This window comes from Nylanderia fulva, unplaced genomic scaffold, assembly GCF_048542155.1.
Source record: "Nylanderia fulva isolate GAGA-0341 unplaced genomic scaffold, ASM4854215v1 Scaffold43, whole genome shotgun sequence".
In the NCBI taxonomy this organism is placed as follows: Eukaryota; Metazoa; Arthropoda; class Insecta; order Hymenoptera; family Formicidae; genus Nylanderia; species Nylanderia fulva.
In genome coordinates, this window is record NW_028190510.1 from 154,092 (window position 1) to 171,401 (window position 17,310).

General features: G+C 27.5%; 2 protein-coding genes across 3 annotated transcripts; one reads left to right on the forward strand and one right to left on the reverse strand.

Annotated features, from left to right (window-relative positions):
- Positions 1-633: 633 nt before the first annotated feature.
- LOC114937739 (uncharacterized) lies at positions 634-4,947 on the reverse strand. 2 transcript variants are annotated; one of them, XM_029311326.2, is made up of 4 exons: positions 4,693-4,947; positions 3,897-4,413; positions 2,025-3,625; positions 634-1,609 (listed from the first exon to the last, which is right to left on the reverse strand). In XM_029311326.2, the coding sequence occupies exons 3-4, from the start codon at positions 3,534-3,536 to the stop codon at positions 1,361-1,363; spliced, it is 1,761 nt and encodes a 586-aa protein (XP_029167159.2). In that variant the 5' UTR covers positions 3,537-3,625; positions 3,897-4,413; positions 4,693-4,947; the 3' UTR covers positions 634-1,360. The 2 variants fall into 2 exon arrangements, with proteins under 2 accessions (XP_029167159.2, XP_029167158.2); XM_029311325.2 differs by having other exon boundaries at positions 2,025-4,413.
- Positions 4,735-11,387, forward strand: Vps51 (vacuolar protein sorting 51). The gene is made up of 11 exons (XM_029311323.2): positions 4,735-5,073; positions 5,861-6,031; positions 6,280-6,414; positions 6,494-6,715; positions 6,848-7,440; positions 7,954-8,167; positions 8,478-8,702; positions 9,321-9,652; positions 10,355-10,532; positions 10,993-11,105; positions 11,190-11,387. The coding sequence occupies exons 2-11, from the start codon at positions 5,951-5,953 to the stop codon at positions 11,296-11,298; spliced, it is 2,202 nt and encodes a 733-aa protein (XP_029167156.1). The 5' UTR covers positions 4,735-5,073; positions 5,861-5,950; the 3' UTR covers positions 11,299-11,387.
- Positions 11,388-17,310: the final 5,923 nt, after the last annotated feature.

Here is a 17,310-nt window from a genome sequence, read left to right on the forward strand (position 1 = left end):
GAAAAGGATTCATTTCTATTCATAAAGTAACAATTTTATGCTTTAGTATATATAAAGTATTAATGTCTTATTTTTATTATTTTACATATATTTCTTCCAACAATTTTATTCTTCCTATATAAAGTATAATGTTATGTGTTCTAAATTTTTGACAATGTGAGTAATAAATATACACAATGGTGTCTCATTTTATTTTTGACAGTCAAATATATAAATTCTTCACAATATATATGTTGCATAAAAAATTATAAGTTGACCATAGAATTGTTATTTGAAACATTTTTTTCTATGATTACATGATATCAAGATATTCAACTATCAAAAATAAAATGAGATATATCCTGTATAATGAGATTAACAATAAGAAGAGACAAAGAATCGTTATTGCTAATTTTCATAAAACATATGCATGATTCTTTAATTTTCTTTGAGCACTAGGTACTTATATATATATATATATATATATTTATAAATACAAAAAATGCTTTTTTTACAAAGAAGTAATTCTCTCTTTCTTTCTCTCGCTATTTCTCTGTTTCTTCCAGCATTGATATAATTCTACACTTTTGAAATACATAATTTATTTCGAATTTCAAAGAATTGATCAAATAATCCAGGCTAAACATATATCCAGAAGAGGATATTTTTCTATTAACTTTTTTCTTTTTTTTTTAACCTATTTCAATATTTTTTTTAAATTAAGCATTGCAAATTCATTTTTTTTTATAAAAAATTAAATATTTTCTTTTTTGTAAATAGAGATTATAAATTGACATTTGTTGGAAGTTATGTAAAATATTAACTCTAAAGTATAAATTCAGTTTTTCCTTATTGATATTTTGCATGCTCCAGAATTATCAAAATAAAAATTTGTTGAACATCCAAAAAGATTAATAAAACTATAAGTCATCAATATAATAGTTACTATAAATTATCATAAATTATAAAAATAAATAAAAATTTTTCAATAAACATTAATATTTTAGAAAACTAAATGTCCAATTAAACAATTTCGAATAATATAGTAAATAATATTTAGCAAAAAAAATCTTCTATTCTGTTTTTCACTAATTCAGTTGTAGACTTATATAACAAACTAGAATTCTCTTATGTTATTTTTCCCTATTATATATTTACATAATCCTAATTCTATGTGACTCCATGCAATTCGTACATTTATATATAATTTATATATGATGTAATATTTACATATAAAGTATAAGTAAAAAAAATGAGTTGAAAACAGAAACCGCTAATTACAGATTTATTCTGCAAAGACTGTTTAAAAAAAAAAAAATGACAGCTGATTAGTTTTAGCAATTTCTTATAGGACTCCCTGCATAATATACATTTTACAGCTTCACAGTTGATCAATCACCATATTGACAATTGACAGTTTTAACGTCGCTCTGGCCCGGGTCGGTAATCGACGCACTAGTGGCGCTATTTTTCTGAAGACATGTCTAATCTCACTTCTGATGGGAAACATAGTCCTTCTCATGGTTCCTGTCATTTTCCTCAGTCGTTTTGCCTTTTTCCTTGTCAGATTCTTCTTCGTCATATCTTTGTTCAAGTCCTCCAATTCTTCAAAATACTGTTCCTTTTTTACCTGCAATATTAAAAGTTATATATTATTCAGAATTAGTTATTCTGTAATTAACTTTAATACTTATTTTCTTTTATCCACAAATAATTATATATATATATATATATATATATACCGGATGTTCAATTTTAATCGATCATCTCCAAAAACTTTTTTATTTTTGATTGAACAAAAATGTTCCAAACAGAAATTGTTTTTTAAGGAGGATAAAAGTCGAGCTAATTTTTCTGAAGAGAATTTTTTAAGGTCATTTAAAAATCATTTGTTTTTTTTTTATAAAATTATTATAATTCTTTTGTTAAATAAATAAATCAATTCCTCGTAATTTTTTAACATAAAAAGTTATAAAGATAAGATTTTGACGTTTAATAACGTCAATCTACTACGTGGGGAATATATTCTGTCCAACTTTACTAACCAGCACTCCATCTTGGTTCTCAAAAATCTTCAAATGCGGAAGAAGTATCCCTTCGTCTACTTCTTCTTCTTCTTCTTTATTAGCATCTAAAATCTCTCCAGTAGATTCTGCGGACATCGACAGAATATCCATTAAACTTTTATCCATGCTTTGCTTCTTTTTTTGCAAGACACTAGAGCTTTGATTGTTCTTTTTCCCCCAAATTTGTTGCTGCTGTCCACTCGAACTACTCGTCAAGCTTTTCGCCTTGCCTTGTTTCTTCTGAGCTTTCTGAAGCTCTTCCTGCTGTTGTTCCTGCTCTGGCAGATTGATCTTGATCAGCAGACCCGGAGGGATGCTCGACAAGCTGTGAACTGGTATTGGAGCACCAAGGGTCGAGATATCCCCCGCAAACGGCACTATAATCTTCTTTATTCCTCCCTGAAGATTACCCGCAACATTATTGGAAACGACATTGTTGATCGTGATCGGTTGAAACTGATCCCCTAACTGGATCTTCCAGTTGGTTGTAGGCGGGAGAGGCAGTTTCTTGCTCATTTGGTTCTCCACACTGTTAGGATCAAGTCTGGGAATGTTGATAGAGGTCGGTCTTCGAGATTTTCCCCGTTTCTTCGCCAGCGGCGTCGGTTTGTTGGCCACCTTGGGCTTCTTGCTGGAGACCAGTGGTCTGGAGGCCTGCTGGCGCTTGTTGAGGACCTTGGAGGGATCCTTGTTGTCCTCCCCGAGGTACTGCTCATCCTCGTTTTGCTCGAAGACGTCCTCACATTCCGAGACGTCCTTGATCGTGGGCACCGCGTCGCACGGACCGACCTTGTGGAAGCTCTGCTTAGCCTGAAAGTGCTTGGAGCAGAGCACGAGCTTGCGTATCTGATTGGGGGACATCTTGAGCAGGTCCTCGCGGCCCAAAAACTGGCACCAGCGCAAACAGCGGCCTATCTCGTACGCCGGGAAAGGATGAAACTTGTAGTGTTCGAGTTTATTCCTCGGATCGGACCTCATGCGACCGCAAGCCGCGCAAGCCTGGCTCTCCAACACTTCAGTGGGCAGCGGTTCCGACTTCTTGCACTTGTCCGGGAAGTTGAAGAGCTTCAACTCGGCCTGCGAGTCGTCGACGGACGACTCTGATCGGTCCGGTTGGTCCGCATCGCGAAACTGAGGAATAGCATTCTCCCTCAATCTTCCCTTGAACCCCGAAACGAACTGGGAAGGATCGAAATGCTTGGAACAGATGTAGCAGAAGAGGATCTCCTTCCTGGTCAGTCTGTAATAGGAGTCCACGCCGACGAAATCCAGCCACTTAAGGCAGCGGAACTCTTCTCCAGGAAAATGGTGGAAGGTCGTTCCGTCGTAATCCGCGGCAGGTGGATCCCTTCGCGTTCTTCCGCAAAGAACGCACTGGATGTTGTACAAGCTCTGCTTAGGGTCGTAAACTGATGGTACCGCGGTTGGATTTAAGCGGTCCAGGTATTCGTTGAGGAAGTCTTGGGGCTGGAAATGCTTGGAGCAGACCATACGCTGAAGAAGCTGCTTTTTTGTGAGCTTGTAAAGGTCCTCGCGGCCGCAGAACTCCAGCCAGTAGCGACACCGGGTCTCGTCGTTCACTGGAAAGCCGAAGAACATGTACTCCTCCTCGCGATTGTTGGGGTTCATGCGTGAACGGCCGCAAACGACGCAAGGATGTGGCATATTTGTGATATCGTAACTCTCAAAAATAAAGAGAATCTATAGCTTCATGATTCAAAATTAAAGATATACATTTTGAAGGTCAAATAGTCTTTGTATCCTTCATCCTCATAGTTTTAACCAAAGATGTAGTATATTTGTGCTATCGTAGAAAACCTATAGCTTCATAATTCAAAAGTAAAGATGTACATTTCGAAGGGGTCAAATAGTCCTGTATCCTTCATTCTCGTAGTTTTAGCCTAAGAGAGATGCTGTGACGTGTATTCTTCTTCCTCTTCATAATTAAATTAGTTGTAGTAAGCAAGTTTTGACTTCCATAATTTGTTGCGGTTGATACTGTACCTTTCAAAATAGAAATATACATTTAAAAATTCTTGTTAACAATTTAAAGTCAAAATTATAACTGTCAAAACTGTAGCTTTTGAACGTCCGCTTCTCATAATTTAAGCTTGAAATTGCATCTGTCGCATCCTTCCTCTTCATAATTCATGATTGAAATTATAATCTTTGAATGTCAAGAGATTTTTAAATTCTTCCTTTTCATAGTTCACATTGAAATTGTGATTTTTCCAAGATCAAGCTGTTTTTGAGTCTTTTCTCTTCACGGTAGAGTTTAACGCAACAATCAATTCATAAATTTAGAAATTTTTACAAGAATATATTTCATATATCTGCATTGTCCTTGCGGAATCTCCTTTTAATACAGCTGAAAAAAAATTAAAGATACATAAAAAATATGTGAAAAAGATATTAACAACTAATTAAACTAAATTAGATTTATTAACAATTAATAGAAGATGGAAAAAAGAAATTTTATTACTTATATATTTATATATATATTATTTAAAATAAATTTTATTTTATCTTCTTGTTTACTGGAAGAGGTTAAGTTGCAAAAAAAATTTAATAAAATTTATTGATAGAATGATAATAATAGAAATAAGTTAGATTATAAATTTAAAATCAATTATATTATTTTTCTTACAATTTTATAAAATATGTGTTTATTATTATTTCGGTGTAATTCCTGTCGGATCGCTTCGTCACACTTTTAAAGCACTTCTGGACGAGAAAGTAACTTAATTTTACCACGTAAATTTTAAACTACTCCGAATGATCTTGAAAAGCACTTGAAAATTGTATTTCACTGGAATTTCACGAAAAAACTTGGAAATTGTTGAGTTTATTCGGGAGTTGTGAAAGTACTTGTTGCAACGAAAAATGGGGTTATGTTGTTTTCCTCAGCATTCCTAACCTCAAAATCCCAAATATCAGTGGACAACTTGACAGCAGAATTGACATTTTATTGACAATTGTCAACAATAATTGTCATGTCAAAATAAAGGGAAATAATATAATGAGAATTGTAAGTGGAAAAATTAATATTCTCGTTCAAAGAACAAATGTGCACTTTTTTTAGCAACAAAATTGTTAGATTTGTTTAAAGAGTTACATCAAAACATTTCTCATAACAGAGTTTCATAATAGAAAAAATATAATTATATACATAATAATTATACACATTACAATTACATACATATAATAATTATATACATATATAATTTATACATAATTGTATTTTTTTAATATATAGGTTAAGAAAGTTTTATGCATTACTTAAAATGTTAATAACTTTTGACATATTTTATTAGTTAATGTAAAAGATACTAATTTTTAACTTCAACTAGTTATTTTTTATCTTAAACTTAACTTTTTTAAATTAAATATTTTTTTCTCTGAATACTATTATTGGTTTTTTATAAGTTATAAACATATTATTTTTAAAGTATTATTAATTTTTATATTTATTTGTCATCAATTGTAATTACCAAAAAATATATTTCTATATAAAAATCAAATTTTTTTTGTTATAAATTTTAAAATAATTAACAACCAAAATTCTAATTTTATATAAGTAGTTTTTAAAAATGATTTTTTATTTAACTTTAGTTAATTTAATTTAACTGAGTTAATTTTTTATTTATGCAACTTTTAATTTAACTAAATTAATTTTATAAGCAACTAACTTTAACATAACTTATTATTAGTTTTAAATAATAATTAACTTACCCAACCCTGCTTAGTTATAAAGTAGCTCTTTAATTCCTTTATTAAATATTATAATAACTTATTTATATTGATTGTTTTATTAGCAAATATCCAATAAAAATTAGCAATTAAAGACGAGTCAAGAATTAAATAAACTTTCTTATATCGTTTCCTGAAGAGAAATATTTAAAAAAATGGCAGAGAGCGCAAATAATCCATATGATATTAATGGACAAAATTTCAATGCTGATATGTATTTTCAAAAGCTATTAAAGGTGAGTTAATTTCAATAAATATTTGAAAGAATAAAGTAAAAATTAATAAATTCAAAACTAATCGTTTATAATATAATTAAGATACAAATTAAATATAATTGTAATTTAAATTAAGAATTATTTAAATCAAATATTTTTTTATTTTCTTATTACAAAAAAAGCTTTTGCTGTAAGTAATTATATTTTACGCAGACAAGACAAAACAATACATATTATTTACATTTTTCTATATTATAATTATTATATAGGAATGTACACTGAAGCAAATTATGGATCACGAAGCTGAGATTATAAAAAATACCCAGATTTTACATTCAGATATGCAGACTTTGGTATATGAAAATTATAATAAATTCATATCTGCTACCGATACTATTCGTAAGGTAAGCTTATATTTAAAAAATATTATTAAATATATTTTTAATTTTGAATATTATTTTAATTAAAAACTTTTTTTTTTAGATGAAAGCAGACTTTAAGGAAATGGAGGATAGCATGGATCTTTTGGCAACAAATATGGACAGCATCACTTCTTTCTCAGAGCAAATCTCTTCAACTTTACATGGAACGAGACAACAAATTGCTAAGTTATCTTCTGTCCATACTCTGTTAAAGAAATTGCAGTTTCTGTTTAAACTGCCTGGTAATCTCAAGGATAGAATAAATGAAGAAAATTATAAACAAGTATGCATTTATGTAAAAATTATTTATATTCTAATAAGATATAATAATATAATCTCTTCCAATCAATTTTTAAATGAATATCAATTTTAAATAAATATCCTATCAATTTTTAAATAAATGACTTATTTTCAGGCAGTTAAGGATTACGTTCATGCACAAAGAGTTTTACATCAATATAGTAATATGCCATCCTTCCGAGGCATTCAGAAAGATTGCGAAGACATTTTAGAGGAACTAAAATCCAAACTCAGATTACAATTTCAGAAGAGAGACACCTCCATTAAGGCTTTAGCCGAAAATGTTGAGCTTTTATTACAGTTAAAAGAGCCAGCTGATTCTTTATGCGTTGAATTTTTGACGCACACAGAAGGAAGATTAACAGAGCAATTAGAAATCCTGAAGGATATGTGCGAAAACGACATTATAGAGTTTATGGACATGGCTTCTTCGGGATTTCTTAGTGATTTGTGTCTGATTGTGGCCTCCTATAACGATATGTTCATAAATCGATTACTGGACGATAATGATTTGGTTGATGATTTTGAAACTAAAGCTACGAATCATTTGAATAAGTTTATTGTGAGCAATATGAAGAAATATTTTGACCTAGTGGGCAAACGAGTAGAAGATGTCAGCGATACAGCACTTTTGGTGAGAGCTCTTGACAGATTTCATCGCAGGCTGCAGGCGATGAATATATCATGCAAGGAAAAGGACTTTGCCAGGTGATAAAGAATAAGGAAAATATATTGAAATAAATTAAAAGCAATTTTTGGAATAAAATGTGTAAATAAGAAATATGGAACAGAAAATATATTTTAAAAAGTAGAGTAGAATACATCAAAATAATATTTTACAAGTAATATGTGTAGAAAGAGCATATATAATAATAACAATTATATATATATATATGATTCTTTAAAGTTTAAATTATCAAATTTAAAATATGAATTAAATGATAAATAAATAAGAAATTTGTTAATAGTGTGTATATATGTATATACATATATGTATAAAGTATATTTTGTTACAATATTTTTATAAAGTTAGTATTTACAAAAAAATTTTGCTATTTTATAAAGTACGGAATGTTTTTTATGAGATAATTTTATAAAAAATTAGAATAATTTATAAATAATTTCCATAAAATCTGCAACATATATACGAACCAATAAGTGTATGTGTGTAATATGATAAAGTGAAAAGTAGTAAAATTAATTAAACCAATTATTTTGCAGAATTGGGACCGATATTGTTATGAATGCTGGCCGAAAGCAATGTCGCAATCATTTACACAGTCTGAAACAACACTTGAGCGAGACTTTAGCAAAAGTGAGGCAGACATTAGCTACTAAACTTACACAGAATAGTGATGGGAACTTAGCGGAACTTCAAGCAATGCTCACCATGCCTATCATTGAAAAAATTAAGGGAGTTCTGCAGGATTTATCGGTTTGTATCTTTCTCCTCTCTACCTTTATTTATTCAGCTCTTTAGAATTTCTATATTATATATTAAAATTATAAATATATATAATATAATTTTTATATTATATATTTAATTTATCTTCAACTTAATTTTTTAGTTCAAATTCTTAAATATATTTTTCATTCAATCTTAATTTAATTTTTAATATAATTCTTTCTTTGACAATTATATTTTTTAAATATTTTTTCAATTTTTGCGACTAATCTAATAATATATAAATAATAATAAATGTGGATAATAAAAATACTTAAATTAATTACAATTGTTCTTTTAGGTATTTTTACAACTGGATTTGTCGTTCAGTTTAAAGACCCAGTTTCTGGAAAGTTTTTGTGTGGATGAAGTGAGAGAAGGATTAGTGATCGGCTTTTTACATCATCTCACAGCTACAGCAGCTGGATTCTGCAATGGATCTGATGTTCCAAAATTTCCACCGACCTTATTACTTTTGCTTAGCAAAATGTGCATCGACTATAAAGAAAACAACGTTCGCTATCTGGTATATTTCAAGAAATATTGTAGTTAACTATACATATACAGAATGTGCCATAAGAAATTGCTGAAACTAATCAGCTGTTATTTTTTAATACATGCAGTTACTAAGAAAACAAAAATTGTGTTAAAAAGAGGAAAGTTTACAATTTTTAATGGATATATAAATAAAATATTGGTATACCAGTTTATTTTATTGATACAAAGTAATGAAAAAAGTGCTAATAATCACAAAATCACATAAATAACTAATGATAAATATTTTTAACGGTGCCAGATTTAATAGCAGCTATTAAAAGGATCGTCAATAACATTAAAAACGACATGTTAGAAAAAGTTTTTACGAGTTTTCGTAAAAGAACAGAATTTTACACAAATTCAAATAATGCACATTTCGAAAATGTTTATCATAGCTTACATATGTGATTATTAACATTTTTTACATTACTTTTTTTCAATAAAATAAACTGGTATACAAACATTTATAAATGATAGATGATTAGTTTCAGCAATTTTCTATGGGACACCGTGTACTATAATGATATAAATATATACTAATATTAAAATTAAAATATATAAATAAAATAAATAATATGTAAAATAAGTATGTTATTATATTTTACAGCTGATGACCACCGACGAGCGTTTCAGTATTGATCAATATGCGACTTCAGAAAACATAACTTCCGGGTCAGAAATGTGCAATCACTTTCAGGAGGCTGCTCAGAATCTCCTGAATCATTATGTGCGAATTCAAGGACTGGCGGTTTCTCAAATGTTGAGGAAATCCGTAGAAACCAGGGATTGGTTGCACACAATTGAACCTAGAACCGTGAGGGCCGTGATGAAAAGAGTCGTCGAAGATGTAACAGCTATTGATTCCCAAGTTGCTGCTCTATACGATGACAATGATGGTCAAATAGATAGAAGTAGCGACAGCAGTAGGAAGACTCATAGGTAAAAAAAGAAATTGAACCTCTTGTTCTATTAAATATATCTTATTTTTTTTGTAAATTATATTTGATGATGGATATACATATATATAGGATATCCTATTTTAATCGATCACTCTCAAAAACTTTTTCATTTTTTATTGTATAACAAAATGTTTCAAACAAAAGTTGCTTGATTTTAAGGGGACAGAAAATGATCCTACTGACTTTTTAAAAGGACGCTTTTCAAGGTCATTTAAAGGTCATTTATGTTTTTTAAATTAAACCAAGTATAAAATATCTTTTAAACTATTCATTTTTGGCCGTCTTATCCTTATAACTTTTTATAAAATTGCAAGAAATTAGTTTACTTAAAAAAAAAAAAAAAAAAAAAAGATTGTTCCATTTAAAGAATGTAAATGACCTTTAAATGACCTTGAAAAGTGTCCTTTAGAAAAGAGTCCATAATCTTCTGTCCCCCTTTAAATCAAACAACTTTTTTGTTTGAAGCGTTTTATTTTTGTTGTATAACTAAAAATAAAAAGGTTTATGGAGATGATTGATGAAAATGGGATATCCTGTAAAGAAACGAAATGTTATGCAATGCAATGACAAACATACATATATTTGAATTTTGAAATATTTTTTTAGATTTTTTCGAATGTATTATTTCGTAAACATTATACTTTTAGATTTGAGATAAATAATCCAGGTTTCTTTTTTTTAGCATTAGTGTCTCCAGACATCACTACAGATCAAACTGGTCGTCCTATACACCCAGTCACATCGATTCTTCTCTGGTATCGAATATTCATAAATTATTCTCTGAACGGATCGAGATTTTTTCGTCCGTGCAATTCAACAAGGCGTCTATTCTAACAGGAATCATCAAAATAAGCTTAAAAGTAATATTAATGATAATATATTATTATTTATTTTAATATTTTAATTAATTAAATTATTTAATATTTATTATTTTTTAATTACTTATTAATTACTTAGAAATATTTCCTTATTTTTTACGTATTAAATAATTTTTTTATTATATAGAATGATAAAAAATTCTTCTGGATTAATACTTTTAGCAAGTAATGTACTATGGCATGATCGCGCGCGCGCTCAGGTGCAGAGTGGTCACAATGATAAAATAGCAGAGCTATTATCCAATTTGTAAAGTTGATTCATCTTTTCAACTTTGCCATTGTTCACTAATAATACGCAGTATATATGTTTTATGATTTTGCCGCTGATTACAACAAAAAAAATTCTAATCTAACAATTATTCTGTCTAATGACAATTTTTATAATGAAACGTTAGTATATTTGTTTGCTAATAAAATATATCTTTCTTCTCTGTACATATAGACTTTCTTGGAATGCGTGAGATTGCGAACGTTCAGCAAATATGGCTTGCAACAAATCCAGGTGGACACTCATTATCTACAGCTTTATCTGTGGAGATTCGTGTCGGATGAAAAGTAAATTTTTTTACATCTATTTCTTTGACAGAATAAGTAAAAAAAATGGTTTTATATTTATGCTAATATTTTATTTTTTTGTAGCGTGGTTCATTTTCTGTTGGATGAAATTCTGGGTAGCGCAGTGCACAGATGTCTGGAACCAGTTTTGATGGAGCCCAGCGTGGTGGATATTATTTGTGAAAGGGGCTGAATTACATTATAATGTCGTAAATAATAACATATATATAGATATATAAAATTTATAAATATATAAATACGATATTCATTATTTAAATAAATATAAAAATATGATATTAACAATTTATATAGAATATGAATATTTATAATAAATAAATAATTATATACATAATAATAATAATAATTAAATGTGTATATATTTAAAATTAATGTAATTAATATAAATATGTAAAATTAATACACATCTTTATAAAGTATATATTTCTCTTTTGCATTAATTTTACATAATTAAAGCTTAAATTTTATCGCAATAAGAATTTCAATTTTATACTCTATGTTTCTGTTTTCATTCATCATTTTCCATTGTATTGTGAAGTCGGTTTGCTATTTTTTTCTGTAATCCCCACCTTATCTTGCTGCAAACATAAAGCTATTAAGGTTTAGTGCACGGTGTAAGAAGCAGCACAGGGTCAAACGATTTTAATAAGTCTTAATTCTTCTTCGCCACATTCTGTACTTTCGAACTTTTCCGCTGATCTCACTTCTTTGCCTTTTTAAAACTTTTTTTCAAGAAATTTGTATTTTAGATATATATTTTTTTAATTAATTTTAAAATAAATAAAAATATTAATATATATATTTTTCTATATTTTTATTTATATGTTTTTCGTTTATCCTCTCATTTTAATTCCAGATTTATTTTTATTATTCTAATTATACTTTTATTATACTTTTTGTTTTTGTATTATCGATTTAATCTTTCGTCTTTTATTATTTTTTTTTATCTCACAACTACTTGATACGCAATATTATATAGTATATTTTTACTATAATGACCTGCTGGGATATGATCGATCAATTAAGAGATGAACGGGGTCGCGATAAGTTCATATATTGTATATGGGATATATCAGGGAGAACTTGGTTGTAGCCCCTTGACAGTGGCTACTCTCGACTTAATTCAGACTTCCTCTCTCTTGGGATGAGATTCATTCGGCGAGTATCCGGCCTGGGCCCACGCATCGCATTCTATCCAATTTAATAATATTTGCTCCTGTGTGAATTTCGCTCTTGGCAAGCGATTACATTGTCGAACTTCGATTTTGAGTTTTGTCGAAACTCTTTTTTTCTACGAACATAATTTTTCGCAGAGTTGGGTAATAAACTATATAGTTAATTAGTTAAAAAGTTTATAACTTTTAACTTATAACTTTGCGTTAAAGTTGAAACTTATTCAAGCTTCAACATGCATTTTTAATTTTTAATGTTGCATTTTTATGACGATTTTTACGATGATTTTTCGTCGAGTTTCAGCGGTTTGGAAATGTACTATAATTTTTAGGATATATAAAATATAATAAGATATATTTCAGGATATAATTTTTAGGTATAATTTTTAATATAGGGTTGGATAAGTTAATGATTTTTTAAAACTAATTAGTTAAGTTAAAGTTATAGTTGCTTATAAAATTAACTTAGTTAAGTTAAAAAGTTGCATAAACAAAAAATGAACTCGTAGTTAAAGTTAAAGTTATAAGATTAAAATATCTCTGAAGTTAATTTTTAAAAACATTTATATTAAATTAAAATTTTGTTTATTAATTATTTTAAAATTTATAATCACAAATAATAAAAAAATTTTGACATAAAATGATTTTTTTAAAACTATATGAAGTTAAGTTAAAGTTAAAGTTGCTTATAAAATTAATTTGTAGTTAAGTTAAAAGTTGCATAAACAAAAAATTAACTCACAGTTAAAGTTAAGATTAAATTATCTAAAGTTAAATTAAAGTTAATTTTTAAAAACATTTATATTACATTAGAATTTTGTTTATTAATTTTTTACAAATTTATAATAACAAATAACAAAGAAATTTTCATTTTTATATAGAAATACATTTTTTGGTAATTACAATTAATGACAAAATAAACATAAAAATTAATAATACTTTATCTTAAAAATAATACGTATTATAACTTATTTAAAAAACAATAATGGTTCAGAGATAAAAAAAAATTTAACTTATTATAGGAAAAAAGTTAATAAGTTTAAGATTAAAAATAACTAGTTGGAGTTAAAAATTAATACATTTTAAATTAACTATAAGCTGTAAGTTAAAAGTTATTAACTTTTTAACTTTTTTTACTTTTAACTTATTAATTAGTTATTACCCAACCTTGAGTATATAATATATATATATTTATTTTTTGCAAAAATAATATGCAAAACTAAAAAATTTCATAATTGAAAGATTATTCAAATTCTGCTATATATTGAGGAACGTTGAAGAGAGATAGAGATGATATCAAAGATAGAAATGACAGACAGACATATGTGGCAGCAGATACACGCAATATCTTAAGAAACACCTGTGCATGCGTAATTTGTCTGAAATTTCCCGTGGCATTCCGTCTGAAACCGCTGCCACATATCGATATCAGCACATCGTCGTCCTACGTGTCAAAATGAATCGTTTAGTTATGGTGTGAATAAGTGAATAAGATTGAAAGGGTTGGATGGGAGAAGGAGAAAGCTTACAATTTTTTTATAAATTTTCTACGCGTAAGTATTTTTAATATATATATATTTTTTTTATTAAATACATGTTTCATTCTTTGAGGAAAATCAGAGATATTTTTATTTTTTAAACTTTATCTTTGATCATTTCTTAATATATATTGATATTTTGCATATAAGATTCGAGTGCATAAATTCATACACTTGAATAAAAAAGGATAAGTAGAAAGAAGACGCTATTAGGAAGGAATAATTGGTACTTTGTGTAGTAATAATCGTTTCATTGAGGTAAAATAAGCCCGCATGGGAAAGCTATGGCAGCATACAATTATAGCACATTTCGAAGTGTCTCTGAATATAAGGGCACAATACTTATAATCCTTATGCTAAAAAAAGAAGATAAAAAAATTATGTAACCTTATGCCTTATTTATTTTTATTGTCACGTTAAATGAAATTTTATCACATTCTTTATTTTTAAATAAATTAATAAATAATTTAATACATTAATTTACAAGCTATTCTAAGTACCAGATATTTATTTTTATACATAGAATTTTTTATTGATTTATTATTAGTATTAATTAAATTAATCTTTTTTCAGATTTGTAAGAAGCAAAACATCAAATATCATGGAAATTGCAATAAGGATATTTTAATTTGTGACCGTAATAATGGGCGAATGATGATTTAAATGCTCGTTAGTACGTTCACAAATTTAACTATCTCTTTTATGTCCGCTAAATACAACTACATATATACAAGCACATAAAAAGAAAGAAAACGAATCTGATTAAAATTGATTCAAGTCTTAATATATTTTCTACAAATATGCATTAGTAATGAATGTTTATAATTATAATATATATATAAATATATACATATAAATTTATATTTATAATACATATACATATATAATTTTATATATTCCATATATATATATATATATATATATATACTATATATAATATATACATATACATAAATTTATATTTTCTATTTCAAGATAATTTATTTTGGATCGTTTAATGACAAAAATACATATAGAGAAGAAATATAAATAATTTTATTTTATTTATATATTTTATTCAATTCTCTCGTCTCTTTTTTGATCTTGAAAATATAATTTTACAAAATATATTGTATATAATAATTATAAAATTCTATATACAACAAATATTATCGATATATCGATATATTAATATATCAAAAATATTACCAATTTAATTTAATAAATTTAGTTCGTTAATTATTTATTTCTTTTTTATATTTTATATATTTTTTTTTATTATTTCCATTTGCTCTTTACACAGTATGTTCAATAAATAAGGGGACTTTTAAGATATAGAATAAAACACGTATCGTACTATGTTTGAAAGTTATTTTTTATTCGAAATAGTCTCCATTTAACTCAATACAACGTTTAGAACGATCAACCAATTTATGCATAGACTCTTTCATGTCATCTAAAGGAATGTTCTTTAACACCTGTGTCACGGCTGCTTGAATGGCTGGAATATCATCGTAAAACGCTCCTTTCATGGCAGTTTTCAGTTTAGGGAACAGAAAATAGTCGCATGGTGATAGATTAGGAGAATACGGAGGGTGGTCGATGACACAAATCTGTTTTTTCATCAAAAATTTACGAACTTTTTTGGTTTTGTGAGGTAGTGCATTATCATGCAATAAAAACAGCTGTTTCCCCTCTGGATTCAAGTCTAACACGAACAATTCTTGACCACAAACGATGTAAAACTTGTAAATAGTATTCTCTATTAACAGTTTGACAACAACAGCAATGATTTCGCGGACTTTTTCCACCAATTCAGCACGATTACTTTCTTCTAGACGACCAGGTCTTTCATCATCATTCAAATCTTCACGACCATTTTTAAATCGTTTAAACCACTTATGAACTTTTGAACGAGCTAAACAATCATCACCATACACTTTTTGCATCAATTCGTACGTCTCACAAAATGTTTTTCCAAGTTTAAAACAAAATTTAATATTTCCATTGTATTTTTACGACACAAGCACAAAACATACTGACAGTTAAAAAGCGCGTAACTTTTTAACCTGTCAACCGATTTACATGAAGTTGGCTGCGTTTGAAAGGTGAGACCTGTACCTTTCTAATGTTATCAACGTTCAATAGATGGCGTTACGTGTTCCATGATTTAAATAAAAAGTCCCCTTATTTATTGAACATACTGTGTATATATAGGATGTTTTAAAAGTTCTGTAACAATCAAATCTCGAAAATAACACAGCTTTTTGAAGAAAATAATGTTTTAAACAAAAGTTGTAGCTTTAAATAACGCATTAAACAATGTTAATGTTAATGTGACGATAAATAGCATTATTGTTAAGGCCATGTAAAATTTATTTAAAAAATTTTTAATGGAAATCCTTATTTTTGATTACACATTCTTGTAGCTCTAAAGCCCTACAATTTTTATTTGAAACATTTTTCACAAAAAGCCTTTGTTTTCGAAATATTTAACTGTTGCAAAACTTTTGGGACACTCTGCATATATACATATATTTGCTATATAGCTTACATATTTTATTTAATATTTTGTTCACATTTTACCTATTTCTTATATTAATATTTATTTTTATAGTAATATTTATTGAAATATTATATAATATCTATAGTAATATTTATATTGAAATTTTTCTTTAGAATATGTTAACAATAACAAGGGATTTTGAGATGGTGTATTTGTGGAAACAGTCTTTATTTATTTATTTTTTTGTATAAAAAAGTCATTCAGTATTTGAAAGAAATCAATTGATAAAACTGATGCAGTTTGCATTAATAAAATATAATTAATGAAAAAAATTAATTAAAAAATTAAAAATAAAAAAATTTTGCAGCTTATTTGCATGTTAAGTAGTAGTGCCGTAGGTGATAATCTACAAAATTCACTTCGGCACGATTACTTTACACGCTAGTAGGCGCGATCGACTTGGAGACTTTATTATTAAAACATTTAAAATTTATAAAGAAAGCTGGAGCTATTCTTGGTAAAAATGTTATGGTAAAATATATTTATTATGTAATTCTTTAAAATAAATTTTTAATTATATATATTTAAGTTCAATATTTTATATTTTTTAAATTAAATTATCATTAAATTAGCAAGTAGATTTATTATATAAATTATAATTTGTAGATTTATTAAATTAATTTAAAATATTCATCATTTATGTGAATTAAGAAATAATAATTTGGAAATATATTGTATATAATATACATATCCCAAATAGCAAACTGATGTCATTAAACGTCACAATGATGAACGACTACGTCATTTTGACGTTTAATAACGCCATTACTACTTGAGATACAATAAGTTGAATTGTCATTTTTTCAATTAGTATTTAATTATGAACTCTGTTAATCTCTATATATTTACTCGTTTATTTATACTACCTTTCTCTTTCTTAATTTTTTCTTCTTTCAGAGAGCTGTTTAAATAACTTTTAAAAACGTTTTTTA

What these genes read in the sequence shown, in the direction of transcription:
- LOC114937739 (XM_029311325.2), bottom strand. Translation starts at nt 3,710, where the DNA reads ATGCCACATCCTTGCGTCGTTTGCGGCCGTTCACGCATGAACCCCAAC. An exon ending in AGAACCAAGATGGAGTGCTG is followed by an intron (nt 1,610 to 2,024) that starts GTTAGTAAAGTT and finishes TTAATATTGCAG; the next exon opens with GTAAAAAAGGAACAGTATTT.
- Vps51 (XM_029311323.2), top strand. Translation starts at nt 5,951, where the DNA reads ATGGCAGAGAGCGCAAATAATCCATATGATATTAATGGACAAAATTTC. An exon ending in ATTTTCAAAAGCTATTAAAG is followed by an intron (nt 6,032 to 6,279) that starts GTGAGTTAATTT and finishes ATTATTATATAG; the next exon opens with GAATGTACACTGAAGCAAAT. An exon ending in CTACCGATACTATTCGTAAG is followed by an intron (nt 6,415 to 6,493) that starts GTAAGCTTATAT and finishes TTTTTTTTTTAG; the next exon opens with ATGAAAGCAGACTTTAAGGA.